We start from the raw sequence: 16,082 nt of genomic DNA, 5'->3' as shown, positions 1-16,082 counted from the left end.
GCCTGGAGGAGGGTGTGAGCGTGTGTGAGCAGGCACACCCGAACCAGAGGCTGGGGCCATCCGGGCGGCGACACGGGTGCAGCAGAGGGCGCAGCAGTGGGTGCAGCGGAGACCAGGAGGGAACGCGGATGCCAGAGAGCCCGCAAGGAGTAAAGATTCACGGGGGGGGGGGGCTGCCAGCCTCCTGGCCCCGGCCCCCACCTGCCCTCGCCTGGAGGCCTCACTACAAATGGTGCAGAAGGATCATTAAAAGCCTAAAAAAGCCCCTGAGGGCTCCAGGATGCCTCCTTTACCCGTCTGCCCCCCAAGGGCGTCCAGCCAGATCTGCCAATTCCCTACGGTCCCCCAGGAAGTGGCTGCCCCCACCTGCTCGAGGACTTTCTATTGAAATTTTAAAATAAATTGAACGCAGAGAACTCGCAAGCACTGGTCACCTGCCCCCACCCTTGTCGGATGTTGCGGCGCCGAGGTCAAGTTCGTGCTGGTGGGTGAGGGCCGAACGCCCCCGCCCAGTGCTGCCCTTCCTGCCCGGAGCCAGCGCCCCTCCCTCCGAGGCTGCCATGAGCCGCGTGGGCAGAGCACGGCTCCCTGAGGCAGGCCGCGGCGCCCCCAGGTCCAGGCCTGGGCCGGATGCCCACAGCCCCAGATGAAAGGCAGAGGCTCAGGATGCGGCAACATTTTTAATGGAAAACCAAATCAGGAACCTCTGTTTCTAATCCAGAGAAGAAAACTCTTTCCCGGGGGAGAAGGGACGTCTCTACCTGCCAACGGGCAAATTGCCCAAGGCAGGGGCGCGGCCAGCCGCCGGTGGGCCGCCCCTCATCATTGCAGGTGGACGTGAGTCGCAGCTGGCCGTCAGTTGCAGATGGACGGCTGGCTGACGTTGTAGCTGGGGTGGAAGTCGAGCCGGTCGTAGGGGGTGATGCGGTTGTCGGGCCCGGTCACGACGCTCCTGTCCAGGCTGACGTTGAGAGCGTTGCTCTGGAACATGCCCCCGGTGGCCAGCTGCCTGGAGAACTTGCTCGAATTGGGATAAAATACTTTCTGGAAGTGAAAAGGAACCGGGTGGTAGGGCGGGTGGTGAGCGGCCAGTTGTTGGGTATTTGGGAAGAAACGTAGGAATTGGGGAGCAAATGGAGTCCCCGTTCCCCGGAAGCAGGGAGGCCAGGGTGGACAATGGCGTCCGGCCATCCCGGCCCTGCCGTCCGGGCAGCGTGGCTGAGCGCCTCCTGTGGCGGGTGGTGGACAGCAGGCCGCAGCGCTGGGCGTCCGGCCTGAAGGGGCCGGGGTCTGTGGTGACCGGCTGGGCCACGGGGCAGCTACGGCTGAGCCTCATCCCTCTGTGCAAAGAGCTTTGGCCCCTGGCATGCGCCGGACTGCACGGCCTGAGGGTCCACCCTGCTCCCGGGGGCCTGGGGAGGGGCTGCGGGGGTGGCTGTGAGGCCTCAGGCGTGACCACTGGGGAGCTGAGCCGGGGGAGGAGTTAGTCCAGCGAGGTGACACCTCTGTGACCCAGGCCGGGCGTGGGGGCTGGGCGGCTGTGGGTGTTTGAGCCTGGACGGTGGCCCAGGGAGCAGCCCGGCTGGAGGGTGCGGGCACCGGCTCCTGGGCAGGAGGCAGAGGCGAGAGAAAGGGCTCGCGCCCTCATTCAACGCAGCCTCGAGAGCCGTGCGGGGCCCACAGGGAAAGCAGGACGGCACCGGTGGCCTCGCCGCCCTCCCAGCGTGGACCCCCGGCCGGCACCCACGTGCGTTACACCTGGGCCAGTTCTGGGGAGCCGGCCCCTGAAGCCGGGTTTTGGGGGAGCGGGCACGGCCCCAGCAGACCAGGGAGGGACCGCAGGCCTGTGCTCCCTGCAGCGCGGGGTCTCTCTGCCCTCCCCTCGGGGAGCTCGGACGGCTGCTGGCCAGAGGGGCGGCCGCACTTGGGAAACAGGCTCCAGACTAGCAGGCGGGGCAGCAGCTGCCCTTCGCTCCAGCGGTGCCAACTCGCCCTCCCCAGCAGCCGCCTTCTCGCCGTGCGGGTGAGAGCGGACCCGCCGCCCCGTGTGGGCCTGGGCTGTGGGTTTGTCATAGAAACACCCGATCCTTGGAGAGCATGGGGCACCCGCTTCCGGGCCAGTGGCCCCCGCACGCTCTGGAACACTCTGAATAGGCAATCCCCTCGGAGCTGTGCCCGGGGGCTCCCGAATAAGGATGACCCGGGGCTTTCGGGATCACGACTACTTGGGAAGAAAAAAACAATACCCTCGCCACAAAATGGGAGGCCCAGGGCGTGGGGCTCTGGGGTTGCCTGAGGGTGGAGGTGCCAGGACCCCGCGCGGGCCCCACTTACCGGCATCTCGTGCACGGTGGGCGCTCGGCTCCCGTAAGTTTGGTTGCTGGTCGTGTACACGGAGGCGCGCTCCCCGCTCCTGCCAGGCCAGAAGCACCCTCAACTCTCCAAACCCTGCCCCGCTCTGCCTGAAGTAGCCGGTGGACGCAGCTTTGCTGGAAATGCCCCAGGCTGGCAATGCCGCTGCAGGCGGGCTCAGCCTCTGCCGCCCTGGCCCTTCCCTGAAGGCAGCCCCCAAGCCCGGCCCGGCAGCCCGACTCTCCTGGTGGGTGGGTGGGTAAGCCGTGTGCCGGCCCCCAGACCTTGCCGCCAGGGCCCCCTTCTCTTGGGAGGCCCCAGCCGAGGCCAGTGCAGATCAGGGGTATCACTGCAGGCCCCGTGCTGGCCACTCAGACGGCAGCTCAGCAAACTCCGCCCATGGGGCGGCCGCTCCCCTACCGGGGCTCGGCTGGGCCAGGAGGCCACCACCCGCTCTCCCACAGGACCGAGGAGGCGCCCCTGCAGCAGGCGGGTGCCAGAGTACCGGGTGTGCGCAGAGGCTGCCGGTCAGCCTGGAGAGCACGGCTGCCTCGGGCCATGGAGAAACGGGAGCTGGGAGCAGAACTGGGGTTGCTGACGGGCCACGGTGAGAGGGGCAGGACGGTCTCAGCTAACTGGCAGCACCCCTGGGTGCTCACCCCTGTGAGCGGACGGACCCCAGAGGATCCACAGTGGCGGCCCTCACCCGGCCAATGTTTTTCAGGCCAAAGGCAAGAGTTTGTGAAGACTTACCCCGCGAGCTCTGTGCGGCGACAGGACCCCACAGCCTCGGCAGCCTAGAGAGGCTGGCCCTGCCCGGCCAGGCCGACCCGTGGAGACCCAGGGGCTGGACCAAGCGTCCTGCGGGGGCGGCCCCCTCACCCCCGTGCAGCCCCTGCAGCAACGGGTGCCGACCAAGCCGCCCCCCGAGACCAGCACGCAGGCACGCCCTCCCCAGGCCTGCACCGCCTCGCCCCACCCCCCACCCCGCCTGACAGCGGGGTCACGGGTGCGGGCTGGTTTTTTGGGGTCACTTCTGTAGAGGCCGTGTGCTCCCCTCCAGAGTACACTTCCCGCGAGGGCCCGGGGCGAGCGCCTGCCGCGAAGCCAGTCCCCGCGCTGAAGGTTTCTGCTTCCCCCGAACCAAGCGGGACCCAGGGCCCCCCCCTCCTCACCGGTAGCCCCTGAAGCACGCGGGGTGGTTGAACCTGCCCGGCAGGCCGTCGCTCACGCAGTACAAGTCGCTGGTCCGCTCGGGGGCGGCCGCGGCCTCGGGGCCCACGGGCTCTGCGCGCCGCTGGGGCTTCCCCGGGGACATCGCGCCTCGACGGCCCCTGAGCCGCTGGGGAACCGCCTCTGGGCAGCCCTGGCCGCGGCGCGCGGGGCGTCCGGTTGCTAAGCGACGGGGCGGGCCTTGAAGGAGCCGCCTCGCGCCGGGCCGCGGCGCCCTGGGGGGCGGGGGGGGCGGGGGGGCGGGGGGCTCCTGGTGCTCAGCGGGCGCGGGCCCCGCGGGCCCCCACGCAGCGGCGGGTTCCCGGGCCGCGGCACCCCCGGTCCTGGGGCAGCCGGCGGGGCGCGGGCGGGCAGTGGCGGGTGCCCGCCGGGTGGTGGGGCGCTCGGACCGGTGCCGCCGTGCCCCCCAGCATGAGTCTAGATGTAGGGTTCAGATTCGTCGATCTCCCAAGTTAAATGTCTGAAAACAGAGCGACCTTGGAGAGGAAGCGGCCGTGCTGGACGCGGGGGGCAAGCTCCCGTCGGGGGTGAGGGGGGTCCCGCAGCGCGGGGGTCCCACGCGCCGGGCGGGGGCGCCGGGGCGAGGCGGGGGCGCGGGGGGCGGAGCGGGGGCGCCGGGGCGGGGCGGGCGCGCGGGGCGGGGCGGGGCGGGGCGGGGGCGCCGGGGCGAGGGGGGCGCGGGGGGCGGGGCGGGGGCGCGGGGGGCGGAGCGGGCGCGCGGGGCGGGGCGGGGCGGGGCGGGCGCGGTGGGTCCTCCGGGCCTGCGGGCGGCGCTGCGGCGGGGCGGGCCGGGGAGCAGCCGCCGTCCCGAGCGCCCGTGCCCGCCGCGTCCGCCATGGCGCCCGGCCCGCGGCTGCCCCGGCTGCTCGGCGCGGGTGAGCGCGCGGGGGGCGCGCGGGGGGCGCGCGGGGGGCGCGCGGGGGCGGGCGCGGGGGGCGGGCGGGGGGCCGGGCCGGGAGCGCGCCCGAGCCCCCCGTCCCGTCCCGTCCTGTCCGCAGGCGTCCGGCCCGCGTGGCGGCGGCCGCTGATCGGCCCGAGCGCGAGCCCGGCCGGCGGGACCAGCAGGACGCGCGGGAGCGCCGCGGCCCCGGCGGTCAGCGAGCCCGAGGCCAGCAGCGGTGAGGCCGGCGGGGTCCCCGAGGCGGGGGCCGGGCGCGGGGCGCGGGGGGCCGGGCGCGGGGCGCTGGGGGCTGGGCGCGGGATTCGGGGAGCCGGGCGCGAGGCGCGGGGGGCCGGGCGCGGGGCGCGGGGGGCCGGGCGCGGGGGGCCGGGCGCGGGGGGCCGGGCGCGGGGCGCGGGGGGCCGGGCGCGGGGCGCGGGGTCCGGGCGCGGGGCGCCCGGGGCTGCACCTCCTTCCCGCGCCGGGGAGTGAGCGCGCGCGCTCCTGGGGCGGGACCCGGGCACCGAGCCCCCCTCGGCTCGTGGGGACCCCTGGCCGGTACCCGAGGCGCCTCGGAAACCCGCTGGGCCCCCCCTTTCCGGGGAGGACCCCAGGGCTGGGGCCGGGCGGGCCGGGGAAGAGCCGGCGGCGACCGCACCCCCCCCCCCCGCCAGGTCTCGGCGCCAGGGTCCTGGGCGAGCCCCTGCGGCACGCGGACTTCTTCAACCTGAGGGAGCTGTTCTCGCTGCGGAGCCTCTTCGACGCCCGCGTGCACCTGGGCCACAAGGCCGGCTGCCGGCACAGGTCGGGCACAGGTGGGCGGGCCGCGGGGGAGGCCGCTGCGGGGCGGGGCGGGCAGGAGGCGGCGGCCTGGGGCCGGGGGCAGGGGCGGGCCAGGCCGCCTCCCGGGGTGATGAGGCAAAGCGGGGCCCAGGTCTGGTCAGCGGTGGAGAGGCAGGAGGGGCAGGTGCCCCCCCACCTCCACCCAGGGGACCTTGGGGGTGTTGCTGCCCTTTCCTGAGGTGACCGAGGTGGAGGACATTGTGATCATGGACCTGTGAGGGGGACCCCCTCCGCCGCTGCATGTTGGGGGGCAAGCCTAGGAGCCTGGGCGCGGGCACTGGGTCAGTTTGGAGGCCTGCGGTCCACCGTGGGTTCAGAGAATTCGCGCGGTCAGGGCTCGGAGGCTGTGGTGATGACCACAGTCCAGACAGAAGCCGCCGCTAACCCAGCACCAGCCAGGGAGCCTCTGGCCTGTCTGGGCGTCCGCCATCCACGCAGGCTAGCTCTGGGGGTGCCTGTGGGAAGAGGTGGGCGCTCAGAGGGCTGAAGCCACTGCCGGAGGCTTGTAGGTGGCCGATCCGGCCCCTGACCATCATGGCTCGTCCACTGCTCGGGGTCCTCACGCTGGGGGCCAGCACACCGCCTGGGGGGGCGCCCCTGCCCCAGGGTGCTGTGGGTCTGGACCAGGAGGCCGTGGAGCCCCGTTCACACCGCCTCCGGGGCGCCCCGCAGGTTTATGGAGCCCTACATCTTCGGGAGCCGCCTGGGCCAGGACATCATCGACCTGGACCAGACGGCCGCCCACCTGCAGCTGGCCCTGAACGTCACGGCACACGTGGCCTACCGCAAGGGCATCATCCTGCTGGTGGGGCGCCAGCGGCAGTTCACCCACCTGATCGAGAACACGGCCCGGGACTGCGGCGAGTACGCCCACACCCGCTACTTCAAGGGCGGCCTGCTGACCAACGCCCCCCTCCTCCTGGGGCCCGGGGTCCGCCTGCCCGACCTCATCATCTTCCTGCACACGCTCAACAACGTCTTCGAGCCCCACGTGGCCGTGAGGGACGCGGCCAAGATGAACATCCCCACGGTGGGCATCGTGGACACCAACTGCAATCCCTGCCTCATCACCTACCCCGTGCCCGGCAACGACGACTCGCCCCCCTCCGTGCAGCTCTTCTGTGGCCTCTTCCGCGCCGCCATCACCCGCGCCAAGGAGAAGCGGAGGCAGGTGGATGCGCTGTGCCGGCTGCAGGCCCAGGCGCCCCAGGACCCCAGCCCCCCGGGAGCCCCGTGGGCCCAGGAGCGCTCCCCGGGAGGTGCCCGCCCTCCTGCCAAATAAAAGCCGCCAAACTGTTCTCGAGCCGGGGCGCCCTCCCTCCCCCTCCACGGGGCATCTGGGCACCCGCCGCCCGTGTCCTCAGATGCACAGCCCAAGGGCGAGGCCAGGGAGGCTGCGGTGAGCGCCTGCTCACACAACCGCCCCTCGTCCCTGCGCCGGGGAGCCTGGCCTGGGCCCGTGCGCGAGGTCTCCGCCCAGGTGTCTGCTCCGGAGCTGGTCTCTGGCCGGGCGCAGGGCCAGCCCTCAGCCTGGTCCCAGCAGAGCCCTCTGCATGTTGGACACCTGGGGTTCTCCGGGAGGGGTGCCCCTCACAGGCACGTGGGTGGGGCTCAGGCCTGGCGACCACGCGCTGGCTGGTGGGACAGAGGGCAGGGTCCGCCCACGAGAGGAAGACCCGGGGCTGTTCCCGGGTGTGATGCTATTGTGGGGCCCTCTGGTGTCCCTGAGCACCCCCTGCCAGGAACCTGTGCTGGGCACGTCCAGTAGCAGGGCCTGGCGAGGCCCGGACGGGGTGCCAGCCTAAGGGGCAGGCGCTGGAGCCCCTCGCGAGGCGCAGGAGCTGAGCCACTTCGCCGGGCCTCAGCAGTGCCGCCCTAGGGACCGATGTCCACGCGCACAGACGGGAGCACATGGGTTCCCCACAGGCCGCCTGACTCTCCCATCACTTGGAACTCTGGGAGTTTGTTGAAATCAGAGGTCAGTGTAGAAATGCCCAGTGCTGCTAACTGGACAGGCCTCCCCCGGCCAAGGATGGTCACAGCCCAGCCACCGCTAAGAGGCCGGCCAGCTGGAGATGGGTCCCCTGGGGGAGAGTCCGCTCCTGCACAGGATCCCCCGGGCACCAGGAGACGGCTGACTCCTCAGCCGTGCTGCACCCAGGACACGCGGCTCCTGGGCTGCTTTCTGGACTGTCCCTCCTTTGCTGAAAATGAGACCTGCCTGTGAGAGGCTGGGGGTGCCCCGCCTTCCAGGGCAGCGCCCTCACCCCACCCAGCAGGCCCTGGACCTGCTGTTGAAAAGGTGACCCGCACCCCTTGCTGGGCTCGGTCAGTGCCTGGGACACGAAGGTGACCTGGGCCCGCCTGGCTGGCCGGGCTGCGCTGGTCTTGCGAGCCTCCCGTAGCTGTGGCTAAGCCTGGCTCCCACGCGTGGGGAGCAGCCGCTGGGGGTGCGGCCAGGCCAGGGAGCCCTGGCCGCTGGCTGGGCAGGGGAGGGGCCCAGGTGGCACAGGTGTCCGTGCAGGCGCTTCTAGGCAGGCGCTTCTAGAATCCCCAAGTGGGGCAGCCCCAACCCGGCGTCCAGCTGCCATGCAGGTGAGTGGGGCGCGTCAGAGCTCCTCTAGACAGACAGCGCCCGCCCTGCAGGCCCAGGAGGGGGGGGCTTTGAGTGAACTTGGAGTGAGGGGGGTCAGCGGCAGCACCCCCTCCATGCGTTCTGGGGCCCCTGCAGGAGGGGAGGGGTCGGAGCTCGGCCACCTGAGGGGACCTCCACCCACACTGATGGGGGCCAGGACATGAGGGGCGGGGGGGCTCCCCCATTGGGCAGGGCCAGGCAGGCAGGAGCGGCCACTTCCCTCAGGATGACAGCGGGTGGAGGCCTTGGAGGGCACCCTCCCAGGGAGGCTTGGCAGCCCCTGCCTGGACAACCTCATGGGGGCAGGCTGACCTCTCAGGGTTTTGAGGAGGGGCCCAGGAGCCCAGCCCCCTCACGGCCCCCTGGTCCAGGGAGGAGAGGCCAGGGCTGTGGCAGCCACTGCCCACCACCCTGTGTCCTGTTGAGCGTGCTCCGCTCCAACCTGCAGTGTCGTGTCCACCTTCTCCCACACGGATGGAGGACCTGGGGCCCACGGAGGCGGGGCCCGGGGCAGTGGGTGGGGGCCAGGGCAGGAGCCCCCCAGGCTGGTGCTGCACCAGGAGCAAACTCGATTCTCAGACCCCCTCAGGCGGGCTGTAGCAGAGACGCCGGTGGCTCTGGCTGTAGCAGGCGGCGGGAGGGTCGGTGGCTGACAGGCCATGGGGGCGGGCGCGTTGTTCTGGCTCCTCTCACGGAAATGCTCCCATTTCTGTGGGCAACTCAGGGCCCAGCCGTGGTGCCAGCAGCAGCCCCCATGCCACCCCAAGAGCTGGTCCGGCTGCAGAAGCAGCAACAGAGCTCAGGCCCGAGCCCTACCAGGTGCCTCCACCCGGCCGGCAGCGCCTCCAGCAGCAGCTCAGAGCCCGGCCCCCAGGCCCCGACCCCGCAGCGCAGGTGCAGGCGATTCTGGCAGAGGCTGTCCTGGGGGTGGGCTCGGGAGGCGCGGGCGAGGGTGCCGGGGCCCAGCTCTCCCGAACCTCACTGCCCCAGGGGGCCGCTGGCCAGTCAGTCCTCCTCGTCCTCCGCTCTGTCGGCCCCGCACCAGGATTTAGGCAGAGGCCCCGCTTGCGCCTGTGCCCTTTCCTGCTCTCCACGCTCACCCCGCTGACCTGTTAGGCTCCAGGACTGAGGCTAAGGTCTGGCCACCGTTTCCAACCTCAGAGGCCTCCTATCCCCCTGAGGCCTTATTTGGGAAACTGGGGGTTCAAAATCCCCAGGGGTGAGAGCGCAGTGAGGGGAGGGGTGGAGGTGACGGAGGGCCCGACAGGACCCCCATGCTGGTCCCCACGATGCTGACCGCGGGGGCCGCGCCCCGAGCTGGTGCTGGAGCGGGCGCTGGGCGGGCTCAGGCCAAAGACAGCGCTGCCCCAACCCCGTTGCTGGCCGCCCGGCTCGGGACCCGCGGGTGGCCCCGGCACGGGGCCTCTGCAGGCAGGAGCGCGCGCTGCGGCTGAGAAGCTTCCAACACCAGTGCGGGGCTGTCAGGGCTGCGGTGAGCACACTGAGGCTGCCTGCCACTCCCCCACGCCTCTGTTTCAACCTGAAGGGCCGCCGGAGCTGCCGGGCAAACACGTCGGTGGGCGAGCTGGCCCAGAAATTGCTCTCCCCGGAGCTGGCAGAGCTGGCGCTGGAGCAGGCTCCAGAGCAGGCTCCAGGCCCGCCCGTGGTTCCGGGCCCCTCACGCGAACCAACGGAGGAGCCCTCAAGCTCTGGAGCTGACGGACCTGGCGCCAGAGCTGGCCCGCATTGCACGGCAGCCTCCGTGCTGAGCTGGCACCAGTCTGGGGCTTGCAGGAGCCACGCTGGAGTTGGCCCCAGCTCCACGCTGGCCTTCCAGCCGTCTGTCAGGCAGGTGAAGCAGTGGCTCTGAAGCCAGGTTTTGCTCTAGGGCTGGTGACGATCTGGCACGGAAGGTGGTGAGAGCTTTGGTGCAGACAGAGGCTCTGCTGAAGCTCGGGAGCTGCCTTGAGTGACACGCGGAAGCTGGAGCTGGCGCCGCCGGACAGGAGGTCACCGACACGTCTGCCCCTCTGTGGGTCTTTCCCACAACAGACCACGTCCCGCTGCCTTCCAGAGAAGACCTGCCCCAGCACCCCCTCCAGGAAGTTCCCCTAGACTGCAGTGTGTGTCCTTTCTCTCCGACCTCCCGGGCCTGCTGTCACGTCCCACCGTGGACAAGCTGCGCGGGACAGCCCCACTGTGCATGCACGTCTCGGGGCGCCACTCCCAACTGCATCTCCGGGGCCGAGGCTGACGGCTCCGTGGCTCCCAGGCCCGACAAGCACCAAAGAATAAAATCCTCTCCAAGACTGGCTCTCACAGACACTGTGGCCTGCAGTTGCCCGTGACCAGCCGCTGCTCTGTGTGCTGTGTGTGGCCCTGCAGACTGGGTGACAGGGACAGCGTGCGGGGCTTCCGGGGGGTGCATTGGTCTCGTGGGGGCCCCAGCAGCAGCCAGGCTGAGGAGCAGAGCCTGGAGTCCCTGAGATGATCCCCGGGACAGCATCGGAGCCACCTGAGCTCACCGGCCAGCCCCGCCTGCAGGGTTGACCACACCATCCTTTTGAGCACACGTTGGTGCACTCAGACCAAGCCCACCCCACGTGTACGTGTGTGTGCACAGAGCGCGTGCGTGTGCACACTCACGCACACACGCAAATATACACACGTGCCCGCGCCAGCTCCTCCCTCCTCCCCCGCTGGCCGGCTCTCTGGCCAGCTGCAGCCCGGAGCCTCTGTGCTCGTGTTTAAGGCCCTGGACGTCCAGCTCACCAGGCATTTGCATCTGGCGTCTGTCCTGTCCCGACGTGGGCGCCGCTGGGAGCCCAAGAGAGGCCCGGCCCAGCTCTCCTGGCGCAAGCGGGCGGCAGGCGGTCAGCACCAGCCTGGACAGAGTGGAGGCGGAGCCTCAGGCGGAGCCCCCCAGGGCCCCGCAGGCTGTGCCAGGCGCCGTTCCCACAGCTGGGCAGGCAAGGGTACCTGTCCTTGCGTGCCCGCCGGGAACCCGCCCGCACAGCCCTCCGCCCTCGCTGGCTGTTTCCCTTGGCGGTGGGAGGGAGGCCCGCACCTGCCCCAGGCCTGCTGGGGGGCCGCTGCTCCCGGCGCCTTTCACGGGCGAGGAAACAAGGCCCGAGAGGAGCTGGAGGCCAAGGGGACTGCACGGCCTCTCATGGGGCGCCCCGGAACCCGCCCTCCCGCGTGGGCTGTGGAGACGGCGAGACTCGGTCTTCGTCAGCGGAAGCTGCGTCTGCCGTGGGCCTCAGCACGGTCCGAAGGTCGTCAGCCGCGCGTCGCTTACACACAGAGCAAGGCTGGAGGCCTCGTTTCCTGCACCGGGTAAAATACGAGGACCTTGTCCTTTCCCCGGCGCAGAAACCCAACAGGCTGTTGCAGGTGGCGAGCCCCCGCCCTCAAGGCCAGAAGCGCCCCAGGAAACCACCCTGCCGGGCAAGCGCGGGGGCTCGGAGGGAAGCGCAGGGGCTTGGGCTTTGGCCTGCTCTCCCGCCGGCCTCCATGGCCGCACCTGCCGCCTGGCTAGCCTGCCAGTTTTCACTGCCCACCCACCGTGCCTGTCGGTGCAAGAGGCGCGAGCACACGGCACGCAGGGCACGGGGCCGAGAGACGTGAGCGTGGGGCGTGCACCTGCGATAGCCGACACCTGCGCCGAGCAGCGGGCGAGCACCTGCAGGTGCGGCGCCCAGAGCGATTGTCAGAGATGAGGGAGATTGAGAGGGAGGCCAGAGGGCGTGCCAGGAGGAGGGAGAGCTGCCGGCCCCGCCCGCTTCCTGCGGCCACATCTGCTCAAGGCTCTGCTGCAGCCTCAGCGCCTGGCAGGTCTGCACCGGCTCCGTTGTCGGTTTATATTCTTCTTCTTTTTTTTTTTAAAGATTTATTTATTTATGCATACAGGAGCTGGGGTGCAGGCCAGAGGTGTGGGGGTGGGGGTGAGAGGACTCACCAGAGACAGAGCAGGGAACAGAACAGGCAGAAGGACCGAAATCCACTGCTGAGGGGAGCAGCGGGGAGACAGGAGAGGTCTGCTGTGCCCTGGGGGTCACCTCCCTGCCTGGGGATCGCACTCGTGCTGCCGCAGAGGCTATGGACAGCTTCACAGTGCCCACGCTTAACCCCTTGCACCACCAGGGAGGCCCCCATTATTGGTTTTCTGAACCCACAGTGCACCTGCCCCCACACCGCGAGCCCCAGCCTTACCGTCAACCAGGAGAAAACTCATCAGCTCATAACAAATGAGCGTCACGTTTGTCTCCTGGTGTCAACGCCCATACAGGTGCGCCTGCCCCCGCCCCCAGGACAGGTGAGCCCTGCTGTCAATCATCACAGCCGTGTCCCTCCAGAGCTGGGGGGCAGCAGTGTGGTGGGGTCGGCCTTCACCTGCAGGCGAGGTGGCTGGTCAGGCCCTACTCCTCCACCCAGAGGCGGGGGTGGCAGGGGGGTGTCCTCACCTGCAGCCACAGGGACAGCAGACCCCACCCCGGGGAGGGACCCGGACACAGCAAAGTCCCGCCCCACTGAGTGCAGCCGGAGGGTGACCCACAGTGGGGTCCTGAGGTTCAGAGGCCAGTCCCTTCTGAGCGGGCTCCTCCTCTGAGGAGGACCCTGGGCCCCGGCTGGACCTTGGGGTGTGCTCTCTGGAGACGGGACCCCCGGCTCTGTTCTCTGCCCCCCGGGGCACGGCGAGCCCGCGGAACTCTTCCAGGGCCCTGGCAGAGGTGGGGGTCCCAGAGCAGGTGGCAGGGCCCAGGGGCCCTCGGGACCAGCCCTGGGGGGTCGCTGGGGTCCATGGTGTGTGCCACGTGTGCATGGGGGTGGCCTGTGGGCGCCGCCCGGTCCCCAGGTCCCCTGGCGTCTGCAGTTGGGAAGAGCCTTGCGCCCAAGTCCTCAGCCGCCTCGGCGGCGGAGGGGGGGGACGGCCGCGGGCGCCCGGGGACGCACGGGCAGAGACGGGGGCGCGGGCGGGCGGGGCGGCTCCGCTAGAGGGCGCTGCGGCGGGCGGGCGGGCGGCGGGCGTGGCCCTCGCGGGCCGCCGTACGCGCTATAAAGGGCGCCTCGCGCGCACGCGCGTCCCTTCCGGCGGCGATGGCGGCCGAGTGGCCGCGGCCTCCCGGGCTGGCGCGGCGGAGGGGCGGCTGCCGGCGCCGGCTCCCGCCGGGCGGGTGACCGTCCCCCGTGGGCAGCGGCGGAGGCGCGGGACCCGCGAGGTGCGGGGTCTGCGGCTCCGGGAGCGGCCGGCGGGGCGGGGGCCGGGACGGGGGCCGAGGCCGGGGCGGGGGCCGGGGCGGGGCGGGGGGCCGGGGCGGGGGCCGGGGCGGGGGCCGGGGCCGGGGCGGAGTAGGGGGGCCGGGACGGGGGCCGAGGCCGGGGCGGGAGCCGGGGCCGGGGTGGGGGCCGAGGCCGGGGCCGGGGCGGGGCGGGGGGGCCGGGGCGGGGCGGGGGGGCCGGGGCGGGGCGGGGGCCGAGACCGGGCGGGGGCCGAGGCCGGGGCGGGGGCCGGGGCGGGGCGGGGCGGGGGCCGAGGCCGGGGCGGGGCGGGGGGGCGGGGCGCGCGGCCCCTGGAGGCGTTGCCGGCGGGCGGGGCTGCCGTGCGGCGCGTGCGTCGTCAGGCTGGACAGCAGCGGCTGGTCTCCGCCGGCGCCCGGGTGGGCCGCCGGGTGATTGGTAGCCGGACACTCGCGGGTGCCCGCGCGGCCGCTGGCCCCGGGCAGCCCTGACGCCCCCGGGTCTCTCCTAGGTGCCGCCCGGCCTCCCGGCGAGGTCGCCCTGAACTCGGCAGGTGGAAGCTGCTGCCCGCGGAGCCGGAGGGTGAGTCGGCGTCGCGCGCGATCGCCAAGGGGTGCGCCTGCCCGACAGCTGTGTGTTGGGGGACATCGTCCAACAGCCCGACGTAAGTCCGGTGGTTTGAGGGATGAAAACGCTGCAAAGCATCCGTGGCTGGAGAGGCCGGCTTCCCGCTCCTCGGGACACACTACGAGCTGGCGGCAGAAACTGGCCTGCGGTTCGGCCGGCTCACAGGCCGCTCGCTGGTTGGTTTTAGCCCCAGAGCATTTCTTTCTGCGCCTTAATCTCTGCCTTGTGAGCTCAGGGAGGGCAGGAGCTGCCTGGTGCTGGTGGAGGCCTTCTGAGTCCTCGAGTCTCCTCTGGGCGCTCCCTCTGGGGTCTCAAGAGCTGTGGAAAGGTGCCCTGTGGCCACTCTCCAGCCCTGCAGACCTGCTCCCTCTGCCACAGCCCACAGGTTGGCTGCAGCTCACCCAGGCATCTGCCTGCCTGGCCACCCCCAGGGAGAAGGCGAAGACCGGGTGGGTGGGGCTGTGCCCTGTGATGTGGGACCTGGGGCACCCAGACCCAGTGGCTCTGCTGTGCCTGCACAACGGGGCAAAGAGAAAGTGGCTCTTTCTACACTCAGTGCTTAGAACAGTGGGCGCTGGGAATGGCTCGTGGCCTGACACTGCTCCGGCTCCATGCAGCAAGCTGGGCCTCCGCCTCAGTCAGACCAGCTGTGCACACCAGGGGAGGGTTGCGGGAGATGCCTGGAACCTCGGCAGGCTGCCCAGCGCTGTAGCGCTGCTCCCAGGGCAATGGCTGGGTGAGAGGGGCAGGAATGGGGTGCTGCCGCACAGGTGGCCCCACAACTCGTGGAACTAGAGTCTGGCACTGAGACTTGACAACCCTGCTCTGGGGCCAGAAAAAACCCATCTTGAATACAGTTTGGAGGCTCCAGTGGTCTCTGAAGTTTGGGTCAGCGTCCCTTCCGCTGTCATCCTCAGCCCCGGGGTCCAGGAGGGGCATGGGCCGTCCCCCCACGCAAGGCCCCTGCCCTGGACATGGGTGGGACACCAGCCTGGGCTGTTTACACCTCCCAGGAAAGGAAGGTGAGCCTGGGAGTTGAGGTCACTGCCCGCAGGAGCTGGAGGGTTGCCCGGGCCCCCAGACCTTTGGGGAGGCTGTGCTTACCACCCTGCTGCCCTTAAAAGGATTGTGGGGTATGTGTAGTTGCCTCAGTCTGTGCATCTTCCAGGTGCAGACTCCGCCCAGGGTTGGGATGAAAGGTGACAGTGAGGGGTGGGTGCGGAGGGAAGCCTGGGTAGGCCACTCGCAAAGCCAGGGGGTTTGGGAGGTGGGTGATTTGGTGGGGGTGGGGGTGCGGTTCCAGTTACAGTTGCCCGTGCCCTGGGTGTATTAACCACCAAATTCATGGCCTCATGAACTTGGGGTGGGGGGCAGGGCAAGGTGCTGACTCCCTCATACAAGGGTGGCAGCCCCCAGGTCCCAGCTCTCGGGCCCCTTCCAGGCCCAGCTGCCCGTGGCTCACCTGCAGGGTGGCAGGGGGCTGGATGACAGCCCGCTAGGAGCCAGGCTCCGGCTCAGCGAAGGTCCTGGGTGCTCCGGGCGAGCCAGGCTGGGCAAAAGATGGATGGGGGTTGTGAGGCTGGCTGAGTGGTTTTGGGGTGAATTCCACCAGGAAAGGGGTGGTTAAGCAGGATGTGGGGGGTGCTGAGGCTGCCTCGACTGGCCCTGTCTTTGCATTCCAGAGACCCTGCTGCACCGCGTCCGGAGGCCACCAGCCTCTTCCTGGGAGCAGCTGCACCGGCGTCATGGGGCTGGGTGGCTGCCCGCCTGTGGGGACCCCCCGCCAGAGCACACAGTCCCTGGGGAGCAAAGCTGTCTGCCCAGGCGCTCCTGAAGAAAGGGCTCGGAAGGTGCCCCGCAGTGGGGACGAGGAGACCCGCGCCCTGGCCTGGGAACTCCCAGGGTGGACACGTGGAGTGGGCTGGCTGATGCTCTCCCCTGGCCCTGGGGGGTGGCTGGCTGATTGGACCCCCGGCGGGTGGGGGGGGCTGTGCGGAGGTGGGGTATAAGGACGTGCTGAGGGGTTTGTGGGAAGAAGTTTCAAGGCTGGCGCTTCTGTGTTGGCAAAACTTGAATAAAGGGGTCTTGGGTGAGCCGCGTCTTGTCTTTTCCTTGGGCTGCGGAAAGTGGGGAGCAGGAGCACCAGGCCGCTTGCCTCCGGCGTTTCATCACGACCGGGTGTTAAAAACTGTCCCTGGACAGGCTGCTGGGTGCCAGCTGGGTGGGAAGCTTTAATGCGGGGGAGGCGCTGCTTACAGCAGGGTGTCGCCCTGC

General features: G+C 70.6%; 2 protein-coding genes and 1 long non-coding RNA gene across 3 annotated transcripts; 2 read left to right on the top strand and 1 right to left on the bottom strand.

Annotated features, from left to right (window-relative positions):
- Positions 1 to 744: 744 nt before the first annotated feature.
- PIERCE1 (piercer of microtubule wall 1) lies at positions 745 to 3,670 on the bottom strand (the record flags this gene model as incomplete). The annotated part of the gene is made up of 3 exons (XM_084237149.1): positions 745 to 1,044; positions 2,335 to 2,413; positions 3,528 to 3,670. The coding sequence occupies 3 exons, from the start codon at positions 3,668 to 3,670 to the stop codon at positions 856 to 858; spliced, it is 411 nt and encodes a 136-aa protein (XP_084093275.1). The 3' UTR covers positions 745 to 855.
- A 727-nt stretch (positions 3,671 to 4,397) lies between these two features.
- On the top strand, positions 4,398 to 6,599 carry MRPS2 (mitochondrial ribosomal protein S2). The gene is made up of 4 exons (XM_084236923.1): positions 4,398 to 4,460; positions 4,584 to 4,703; positions 5,140 to 5,269; positions 5,981 to 6,599. The coding sequence occupies exons 1-4, from the start codon at positions 4,421 to 4,423 to the stop codon at positions 6,588 to 6,590; spliced, it is 900 nt and encodes a 299-aa protein (XP_084093049.1). The 5' UTR covers positions 4,398 to 4,420; the 3' UTR covers positions 6,591 to 6,599.
- A 6,435-nt stretch (positions 6,600 to 13,034) lies between these two features.
- On the top strand, positions 13,035 to 16,006 carry LOC311172838. Its single transcript, XR_014617066.1, has 3 exons — positions 13,035 to 13,162; positions 13,693 to 13,845; positions 15,491 to 16,006. It is a non-coding gene; the product is annotated as an uncharacterized lncRNA (long non-coding RNA).
- The last annotated feature ends 76 nt before the right edge of the window (positions 16,007 to 16,082 follow it).

This window comes from Talpa europaea (assembly GCF_964194135.1).
Source record: "Talpa europaea genome assembly, chromosome: 7".
Lineage (NCBI taxonomy): Eukaryota > Metazoa > Chordata > Mammalia > Eulipotyphla > Talpidae > Talpa > Talpa europaea.
Note: the sequence above shows the minus strand (reverse complement) of the source record. Positions and strands in the feature narration are given on the sequence as shown.